This window comes from Pocillopora damicornis, chromosome 7 (assembly GCF_964200805.1).
Source record: "Pocillopora damicornis chromosome 7, jaPocDami1.2, whole genome shotgun sequence".
NCBI classification, from domain to species: domain Eukaryota; kingdom Metazoa; phylum Cnidaria; class Anthozoa; order Scleractinia; family Pocilloporidae; genus Pocillopora; species Pocillopora damicornis.
Genome location: NC_142676.1, coordinates 16,126,238 through 16,137,275, shown reverse-complemented (window position 1 = coordinate 16,137,275; position 11,038 = coordinate 16,126,238). Strand labels below are relative to the sequence as shown.

Below are 11,038 nucleotides of genomic sequence, written 5' to 3'. Positions count from 1 at the left end.
TTGTCTGTCAATTGTTTGCCAATTGTTTCTTATGATTTTCTGTGGCATCAATGCTCATATCCTCAAAAAGAAAAGCACTGTCTCTGAAATAATCTCGAGTCCAACTCCATCTGCGTTCTATTTATCATAATTTTTGCGTGTTTTAACCTAGGTCTGAAAGGTTAACGTTTGACTCTAATCTGGCTCGCTTTATTGAACTGCCTTCATTGAAGATTGGTCTTCTTTCTCTCTTTCCACCCATCATCCATTTGTTTATGGCTTGGTCTGGGTCAAACTCCTTCACACCAGGCGTCAACATCTGAATTGCCATTGAATTATTTAGAGTCGCATTGCTCAGTCTGCTTCGGATGCTAGTCTTCGTAAGTTTCATCTGACTGAAGCCCTGTTTATTTGCAGAAGAACTGGCCGGAAGGGTAACGATAAGATCTATAACGGCAAGGACGTTTTCATGACCTTCGTGATAAAGGCTGTAAACTTCAGGCCATGTGAGTTCTTGAATGTGTTCTTTGGATCTAAAAGGATAATTAAAAATATCACGCGAACATAAATATTAAAGATCGATGCATGGTGAAAATCACTTTATGAAACTTATGTTCACGACTCACTTGTTATAAAGATGGGATTTGAGCAACACCCATTCCAGTTACACCCGCTCACAGTCAATTTCCGCATGTTGGAGCATCCCTCCAAAGTGCTGGCAGAGGACCTGGAGTTCTTTAATTCCAAAAGCCGTGATAATAATACAAATAAATAAGATATTAGGACCTTCTTTATTCACTCTGTATTTGGCAAAATAAAAACTTTTTATTGGGTTGATCTTTGTGTCTTCATCTGTAACGTCATCCTTTTTAGAATACAAGGGCCACTGTTTGAAATTCGCTATCTAGGTTGCAGCTACGACATCATTCAAAACGTCAGCAAACCATGCCCCTAAAGTGGCCAAGATACTCTTAGTCAACCGTTTGGTACTCTTTGCATGGAAATTTCCCGCTGAAACGTTGCCACTCATTGGCCTACCCCTGTATGTCGAGGCCTAAGGATCATGGTCTCTGAAAAACTGTTTTAGTCTTGGACCATTGCTGAAAAAAATTAAAAGGTTTAAGCAATTAACACTAGAAGCCTCAAAAATGTTAGATGTTCGTACTTTTCCTTGAATGAGCTGATAACATCTTTAGCGACATCAATCTTCTCGCCAACGTCTGCTAAATTTGTCTGGTAATACTGCAGGGTGAGAGACAGAGGTCGTAGAGAGGAAAGGACATCCAGCAGCAGTTGGAGATATGCAATCACATCAGGCCGTTTCATAAGTTTTAGGTAACCCCTGGCTTTGTTTTGGGCATTTCACTAAAAAGCCGTGGAAATTTGAGATATATTATAATATTAAAACTGAAGAATATTTCTTGTCATATTGTTTGTTGTATTACTACAGAAATCATGAATATCTGTGGGCTAAAAATGGTTTACATCTCTGCTGTTTGTCGCATATGACAGTATTAATGTTTAGGAACAATGTTTTCTTACATTTTGTGTGATGCAAATTTCAAGCTGAGCACAAATTGCAGGATACCCTTTAACAAAATTCTCAAAGGCCAGCACCATGTGTCCAACCCATCTTGTGCCACCAACGCGGGTTGGCATAAGAGAGGACTGCTTTAGACTCAAAAAGGATTGCTTCAGACTTTGGCGCTGTTTTGGACTGTTGTGGTAAAAGTAATACAAACCCATCAGAAGAACAATACAGCTATCGTAGAGACGGTTTTCTTTTGCTGCATCCTTGAATGCAAGCTCCAGTCGGTGAGCAAAACAATGCACGGTGATGCAGTTGGGCTGTGAACGACCATAACGGAAGCTCCATCACAACCAAACCCCACCAATTTCTTCGCCAACTCTTCCGTATTTAGTCCAACATCTTCAAGGGCTTCCATTATGGCTTGAAATAAATCAGTGGCATCCGGGCTGACAGGCTGCCTTAAACCTGCAAATTTGGTGACTGGTTCGCCTTTGCTGCTATAGGACACAAATACAATTTCTTGCTCAGTGATGCCGGCATCTGTGGCGCCATCTGAAGTTACGCTCACGAATTTCGCTTTCTTTTTTTCTTCAGCAACTTGATCCCTAGCTGTTATTGCGATGTATTTCATGAATGTCGTACAGGCGTTGATGTTCCGGTGTGTTCTTCCCAGTGTCAGTCCTTTTGCCTCATCTAGATCGCAAAGCCAGTTGTAATCTGAAATTGATTTCTTATGCTTGGCAACTGCATGAGTATTTCTGAATAACAACTTCAATTTCCCGCTGTACTGTTTTAGCAACTGTTGCCTGGCCAAATGTGCGGGGGTCTTTTTCTGAATTTTGTTTTGCCTTGTGGTACTGGCTAGCGAGCTTATGAGCTGCACTGTTTTCGTGATAGGCGATAGATTCAGCCTTATAGCTTGTGCAGCCATCTATGAATTTACTCGAAGTCAAAACGCTCTGTGAAATCAAGGTTTGTTTGTTTTCCATACACCACTTACATGTCATGCTGTTTTCATCATCCTTTAACCAAGGCCGGCCAACCTGCCGTTTCGAAGAAAATTTCCTCGATCTCGTCTTCTCATACTCTCTGGAATCTGCCTTTTGAGGAATTTCTTTTACATCCTTTTTGTTGGGAATCGATACTCCAGGAGGATATCTCCACATTTTAAATAAAAGATTAGCGATTAGTCTTGGAGAATAACAAAGTGAGGTGTTGTCAGTGGCATATTTATAATTATTGCGTTCATGGATTCTCCAAAACTAAGTAGCTTCAAAGAAAAAAGACTCTTACTTTCAGTTTCAAATCAGTTTAATTGATAAATAAACCTTAAATTGCTTACTTTGCGTGTAAACTTCGTGGTAACCCGTGAGTAGATATTGTTTGGGTCGCCAGTCGGGTCGCCATAGTTGCCTTCAGACTCAGTGGCACGATTTGTTTATGACCAGCAGTGACATGACTATGATTATCTACTTCATGTAATTATTGTAGAAGCCGTTTGATATATTTATACGTCAAATGGCTTCGTGCGTATCCGAATCGCGAATGTGTGTGTATGTACTAGGTTTCTTAAGCTTCCAGAATGTGAAAAGTACTGGTAGGTTTTATATTTTTTTCAAAAACAACCATTCATTTTCTTTATGAACTGAATGAAAATTCCACTCGCCAAACCGGGCGAGTGATCCACGATTTGCACTCGCCCGACAGGCTTCACACTCGCATTGACGAATGGGCGAGCGCTAAATAAAAATCCTGAATAGGTCCGATTTTCCTTGAATTTGAAGCAATTTGAGGCCTTTCATGCGAAATCACGGTACCGCATAATATTAGAAGTCTGGCAATATAGCATTATTATGGTAAAAAAAAGAAATTAAAGAGAACGATAGAACAATCGTGATGAAACAAAACGTAAGAAACGGACTCGTTACCTTCAAAAGATCATGAAACTCGAACTTATGAATTTCGTGAACGCCTTCATTAGTTTTCTTCGAAAGCCATCTCATCCAGTAAGAAACGGATGCTTGACACGTGGAATCGATTGTCCGTACCAAAAGCTACCGTTCCAGGGTATGTATATGTAAAATAAAAACTTCAGAAGAAATACAAAAGTGAAACGTATTCACAGGAGTATGTTTCGTTCGTGAAAGGTGATTGAAAGGGACCTACATATGTATGACACGTGCAAAAATCAATTTGAAATTTCCCGAAAGACCATACCATTCAAAAAAAAGGGTACGGTACGACTAAATTTTCATTCCCCTAAAAAAGCCTAATTACTACGTTTTCAAGGTCACAAATACATTTTCCACCATGTTCATCAATTTTATCCCTTTGAAATGTCCTTTTCTTTTCTATTCAAAATCGTGTCCAAAATCGTCGATGTAAACAAATTAACTCCCCGTTAGTACCCTGATCCGCTTTCCTTTATCTGCAGTCTAGTTTAATTCAGTGTTGAAATATATTGCATCGTATTACGGATATTTTACTTTCTTATTTTGACAAATTTACCTGAAACTGTAGACCTCTAGTCCTTCATAGCTCGGCTTTTACGGATATTACTTTGATGGTGTCCCTGTATCTAGCCATCAGTTGTTCTTGGGCAAACGGCATAATATGGCGTAACATACCGTTCAAAATTCAATCTGGGTATTTTCCCTATCGAAAAATTAATTTTCGTGTCGGAAATCAATTAACAGGGTCCGTTATTGTTGGCCTTTTTCAGACCTCCTCATTGTCTGCTATTTCCCGTGTCTGATATTATTTTCCGAGCCTGATATTATTTCCCATGTCTGTATTTACTATCTAAATGGATTTCGACTTATCACCGTGCTTTATATTAAGACTTATCGAGAATCGAGGCCTACAATAACCTACATCACTAATCGAGTGTTTGATCGAGTTTGATTAATTCCTCAATCACGAGTCGGATTATCCAGGGTTGACTCCGTCCCAGACCTCCCACGGTACACCGTTGGCTAGGGGTAGTTGTTCACTTAGTTTACAAAAACGATAAGCACCACTTCTTCGCAAGTATTGAAGCAAGCACTGATTTGGAGGTTATGACTGTTGAGGTAGGGTTATGAAATCTCTACTCGTAGTATGCACATAGAATCTAGCCACTAGTTATGTTATACCTTTGTGTAGCGAACTCTTGAACTATGTGTACCTGGCACACGCGGTTACATAAGCTGATATATTGAAAGCCGAAACACATAAAATGTACGAATATTGTGTGCTTGTACATTAGTTTTAAACCAAAAAAATCGTCGTATTTTTCACAAATCTAGCCTTTTACGGCTCAATGAACGTCAAACTAAATATTATGCATTTGCTGTTGCTCAGTAAATGCGTAATTTGACAGCACTATCTCAAGCACGGTCTACGAAAATGCTAAATTTCGGTTATCATTCGCTGTTTTCATCAGTGAACCCTTAAAACCCCCAAATTGCGACTGGCTTCTCCTTTCTGCTTACAGTATCACCCTTGGATCAAATGTAAAAGTCAAGACAATGGTGGAAATTAACTCCAATTTAAGAGGCTCCTGATTGTCAAACAAATTCTCCTTGTCTGTACTATAAGAAATGGGATCCAATGGGATGCAAAGAAGACAGGGTACAGAATATGACTGACAATGTAAGAGTGTAAAGGGTTAACCACTTGACCAGCTCAAACTAAGCAAGGGATCAGTAACCACTCAACTTCAATGTATAAAGCCCATCTTTTATTTTAAAACAGCAAGGTTAATGACATGTTATGGGCTCTCTTTCTTTTGTATTAATGGTTGTGTATTTAAAGCAAAAAGTTGTCTTGCAAACAGAGTACAATTCAGCGGACATCAGGTAAAAATCTTAAATAAAAAGAACAACATTAAACATCATCATCAGTGAAAAAATCTTAATTTACACCTGTTGCTTTGAAATCAAACTAAACAAATTATACAATGACATTCAGTATTTTAGAGAGGTGATGATAAATTAATTCCCTACGAGTGGGATATAAAAACAATGCATTAACCCTTTAACTCCTGGAAGTGATTAACACAAAACTTCTCCCTACAATATCCATACATTATTCAGCAAACAGATAATGTGAATATTCAATCTTGTCAGGTTGAAGCTGCTATCTTGATCTAGCAGCAAGTTCTCATAACTAATTAGCGAGGAAATGAGTAGTAGCTAGAGGGGAGAATTAACTATCAGATCTTGGGATTTAAAGGGTTAAGACTCTTGATTTCAGTTCATTAAATGTTGTAGCCAAAATGTGAGGGAGCAAGTCGCAGTACGACTCGTTCTCTCACATTTGTGTTGTATAACTAGCTGAGGTCCATAAAAAGTTTCCTTTTTTCAAGTTTACTTTAGAGAAAAATAGCTAAAAAATGTTTTAATGGAAATACATATATATAGATGGTCACTTGCAATAAAACCTAAGATAGATTTTCCTACTTATTAGTTTTACTTTTCTTTTTTTCTTTAGCTCTTAGCCTTCTCATTTGACGTCTACTTATTTTGTTCATTTCAATGTCATCTTCTTTGGCTTTCATTTTTTTTGCATTTAAGTTTGACTTGTTGTTGTCTTCTGCCCAGGTGGAAATCTTATTAAGATCTTGGAAGATCTTGTAAGATCTTGGAAGATCTTGTAAGAATCTTATAAGATGGCAATTAAGATGAAGATCTTACTAAGATCTTATTAAGAATTAATAATCTTAATAAGATCTTGCCAAATTTCTTGAACAAATCTTAACCAGGTTTGAGCATTGTAAGATCTTAAAAGATCTTATTAAGTTTATACAAGAATCTTGTAAGAATCTTGACAAAATTTTACAACACATGGGGATTAAGATCTTGGAAGGTTCTTAACAAGATCTTATTAAGTTTATTTAAGAATCTTGTAAGAATCCTCACAAAATTTTACAAGAAATGGGGGTTAAGATCTTGAAAGGTTCTCAACAAGATCTTATTAAGTTTATTTAAGAATCTTTTAAGAATCCTAAAAAAAATTTTACAACACATGGGCATTAAGATCTTGAAAGTTCTTAACAACATCATATAAAGTTCACTTAAGAATCTCAGTTGTAAGAATCCTAATCTTTAAGAAAAGGAAGATCTTACAAGCTTCTTGACAAGATCTTGGTAAGTTTGTTAAGAATCTTAATAATTAAGTAAGATTTGTAAATGTAACATCATAAAGATTCTAGACAGGATTTCATCTAAAGTTCATCTAAGAGTTTTGTAAGAATCAAAATTTTAAGATCAGTAGGAATTTAAATGTTCTTGACAAGATTTTATCAAGTTCATTCCAGTACATTCTTGAGTAACTTGAAATGCTTATCCTGTTCTGTTCATAAGAGAGCATGGGGATGCATAAGGCTTGAAACCTCTCACACATGATGTGAAAAATCCCATGTCCAAAAGGGGATCAAATAACGTCAAGTAAGCTTCATGGTATGGTGTGCAAATTTCAGACCCGAGAACACAATACACATGCAGCTGCTTTCTAACGAGGTAATTGTTCCACTGGAATTATGGTATCAACAGATTAAATTTGGACAGACTTTTCAGATTACATTTGATGATTGATTATGAAATATACTGAACAGCTAGTTTAAATAATCACTAATCATGTTCATAGGGAGTGTCTAGAAAGGGATTAAACCTTCCCATCTTTGCCTTGAACATAAAGACACCCATAGATAATGTCACCACATTCCACAAGCAAGAGACTTTCGCTGATATGGTTCAGAAAAAAAAAATATGGCAGTATGCAGACAGATGGCAGAATGAAAAGATGTATTTAAAAAAAATTTATAGCTAGCTACTTGTAAAAATATTTTTCAAGAAAGTTGCACGAAATTTGTACTTTCACCAAGGCATTCCACGCCACAGTGCATACGCAGAATTGCAAATTGTACACTTGATCGTTGTTGTTAACCGTTTTTGCATCATATCGTTTCGGACAAAGTTCGACAGAAATTCCACTTTGGTCGAGTGTTATCTGCCAGGTTGAGAAATTTAACTGTGCCTTACAGCCCTAAAGAAGAAGAATGATTTTGAGAATTAGGATTTTACCGACCAAATTCTTTACAATATAACTAACAAATAAACATCGAAAATTTGCAGACCGGTCAGATGGCAGAAATTAAAAGTATTTTTAAAAAGTTTATAGGTAGTTACTTACAAAATACTTGCGAGAGTTGCGTGACATTTTGTACTTTTACTAAGGCTCTCCCCAGTCTCCCGCTACGGCCGGCGCAAAATTACAAATTGTTCACTCGACCGTTGTTGTCAACCGTTCACGCGCCATTTCGTTTCGGCAAAGTTCTACAGAAATTTTACTTTGGTTGAGTGTTATCTACCTCGTTGCGAAATTTAATTGTGTCTAAAGCCCTGGCGAAGAATAATGATCTCGAGAATTAGGATTTTACAAGCCAAGTTCTTTGCAAAATCACTAATGTTACTGTCGCTTAAAATACAGAAAATGACGAAGTCGGTAAGTAACATGAGTTTACAGCACACCAGAGAAGATAAATCGCGTTTTGCTTTTCTTGTGAAAGAACACTACGATTACACATTCAAGGTTGCGATATCCTTGTTTTATTCTGTCACGTGAAGTGGCCTCAGGTGAATAGTTTACACATCTAAGCACATAGAAAGCACACGTATGATTGTGCACGACACTCGCTTCATAACTCAAGGAACACATTGGTCTTGGTAGTTTAAGTATCTTGAGAAGATTTCCAAAAAAGCAACTAGTGCACGACTGCAACTGAAGCAAATGAAGGCAAATCATCCCGAAGGTAAGTGCTACTGACTTTTATTCATTAAGTTCACGTTATCAACATTACACATCTGCTGGAAGGTGATGCGATAGACTTATTTCTCGCACTTTTTAGATTCTTTTAGCATGGACGAAAAAAGTGACGATAAGTTTATGTAATTGCAAGGCCACGGTATTTTTATATAAGGCAAATCATAAAATCTCGTCAGGGTTCGATTTCGTCAGGAAGCGTTTTTGTTTAGAATTGAGTGGAAACTGACACGAGATGTAACGCTATCATCATCAAGACCCCGTAACGGCGGCTGCTAACCTTACTGCACTTGTAGCAATTCTCTCAAGTCAGTTTTAAAAGAGAGATTGTTCCGGATTTAAGTGTTGTAGTCAGAATCATCGTAGCTTCCAGTCGTCTCGCATGGAAATGGTTCACAATAAACAATTAATTTGTCTTCGGCTTTACTAATAACCACTAGAAGTTAAACTAGAAGGGTGCTATAACAACGCGAAATCGATTATGGAATTACTTTATTCCCAAATAATGAATTATAAATTGCCACGTTCTACTTAAAAGTTTCCACTGATGATGATGATGATGAAAGCCAAACTGGGTTTGATTATCACGACCATGTCCACAGTAATGGGAATCTTCCCAAAGCAAACAAAAATTACCAAAAAATGGGAAGTTCTTCTGATGATGTAAGAACTCTAAATATTCAATGTTGGTGCATGATAGTTCATTTCCCCCCCTCCTTCAAGACTTCATTGACTTAGATGGCTTAAGGAAGAATTTTGGCACTGTTATCCTGTTAATTTTTACTCTAACACATTCTATACCTGTATTAATTCCATGCAACATTTTTTGTATTTTGTTTGGTTCTGTTTAGTTTTTATTTGTTTTGTTTTGTGAATGTGTGTGTATTTTTTTCTGGTTTTCATTTAATGCTGAGTCATGATTCCTTGCTTCCCTTTCTCACAATTTTCTTTGTTCTAAAGGTTAATGAAACTTAATTCAGTGGAGGGATTGCTCAACAAATGTAAACATTTTTTCAATTCATTCACAGGAGAACTGGAGAAATAGGATCACCTGTAAAAATGATTTTATCCTGAATAAAGTAGACTTTGAGTCCCATCTTAATGCTACAAGCACAGAATGGGATAGAAGGGTGGCAACTCCTGATTGTAAAAAGGTAATTTTTCATTTATCAACTTTTTGTGGGAATTTGGAATAGCTGTTTCAGCAGTGCAAAGCGTAAACAAAGTTTGTTGGATTGGAGTTGGGCAGTGCAAATTGCCAAGATTCATAACTGGGAACCTGTGCATAAAAATTTTGCTCTTAAAGATGATAAATTCTTGTTAAAGATAGTCACTACCTCCTTTTCTTTGCATACAGATGAGGCATGATGGTGATCAAGGAGAACCATTGAGAAGCTCCTCCCCTCTACCTTACTAAGTACTCCTCACAATGAAACCAAGCTCCTATTACTCCTCTCTGGCAGGGATTTTAAAAAATACGCTCTCAAGGTTTTAGTATATTTTGTACCTGTATACAAATTACTATTTTCTTTTTTTCTTTTTTTCTTCCCACAGGAGCCATAAATCAGAAATTTGGTGATGCCCAAATGAATAAGAGGTGGTCTCAAATAAGGCTCTACTTGAATAAAAAAAATTGCTTGGATTCCAAGAGAAAAGTTCACAATGTAGAGGGCAATGTTGAATGAACTAAAGCTTGGTTGATATTTGTACAAAATTGAAATATTTTCAAATTTGCTTGTCAAGTAGCTGTCAAATTGACTAAAATGCCAACTGAGATGAGTGATAGTGAGCTTTAATTCTTTGAACACGTTTGCTGCAATACAAAATTTTGTTGTTTTTTTTTGTTTTCACGCTTAAATTATTCTAAAAGAAGAAAAACCATTGCAGTTTGAATCAAACGAAGAACAATTTAAAACTGGGACATGCCTTTAGTTATTATGGCTTATTTGTGTAAGGATAACTATGGTAGTTCAAATCAAACTGTCAAATGACTCCAACAATTAAAACAATTGTTTTTTTTTTAATTTTTAAAACACACCAAAGGGAAGAACAAGAACTCTTCTTGTACAGTTGTCATTTAAATTGTGCATGTTTACCAGTTAACGTTTCTTATCAAGATCTTTTTTAGTAATTAATTTCACAGTGTTGAGAATTTGCAATAAATTTTGCTTAATGTTGGATGAAGAAATTCTTTCTTAGTTGTGATCTCCATTCCTCAATCATCCAGTTACTGAATATTGCATAAACCATCAGTTACCTACTATGGTCTGAAAAAAATATGATACTTAAGAATTTTTACAGATTCTGCAAAAATTCTTGTAAGTTGTTTGAAAATCTCACAAGTTCTTGTAAGTTCTTTTAGAGATCATTAAGACATTGTTGAGAATCTTAACAAGTTCTTTTGAAAACTTGTGAAGGTACTTAATTAAGATTCTTGTCACAGGAATCCTACCAGATCTTGTAAGATTCTTGTAAGTTTCTTACTAAGATACTTATCAAGATTCTTAGTTAAGAATCTTATAGAATCTGGTAAGATCTTGTCACAAGATTCTTACAAGAATCTTGTAAGATCTTGTCACAAGATTCTTACAAGATCAGGTAAGATCTTGTCACAAGATTCTTACAAGAATCTTGTAAGATCTTACAAGATCAGGTAAGATCTTGTCACAAGATTCTTACAAGATCTTGTAAGATCTTTCAAGATTCTTGTAAGATCTTACAAGA

General features: G+C 36.3%; 1 protein-coding gene and 1 long non-coding RNA gene across 2 annotated transcripts; one reads left to right on the top strand and one right to left on the bottom strand.

Moving 5' to 3' along the window:
• Positions 1-1,057: 1,057 nt before the first annotated feature.
• On the bottom strand, positions 1,058-2,626 carry LOC149042822 (zinc finger protein 862-like). The gene is made up of 3 exons (XM_089213654.1): positions 1,872-2,626; positions 1,522-1,827; positions 1,058-1,329 (listed from the first exon to the last, which is right to left on the bottom strand). The coding sequence occupies exons 1-3, from the start codon at positions 2,439-2,441 to the stop codon at positions 1,099-1,101; spliced, it is 1,107 nt and encodes a 368-aa protein (XP_089069780.1). The 5' UTR covers positions 2,442-2,626; the 3' UTR covers positions 1,058-1,098.
• Positions 2,627-7,734: 5,108 nt separating this feature from the next.
• LOC149042821 (uncharacterized) lies at positions 7,735-10,927 on the top strand. The gene is made up of 4 exons (XR_016188331.1): positions 7,735-8,303; positions 9,343-9,468; positions 9,869-10,843; positions 10,913-10,927. It is a non-coding gene; the product is annotated as an uncharacterized LOC149042821 (long non-coding RNA).
• The last annotated feature ends 111 nt before the right edge of the window (positions 10,928-11,038 follow it).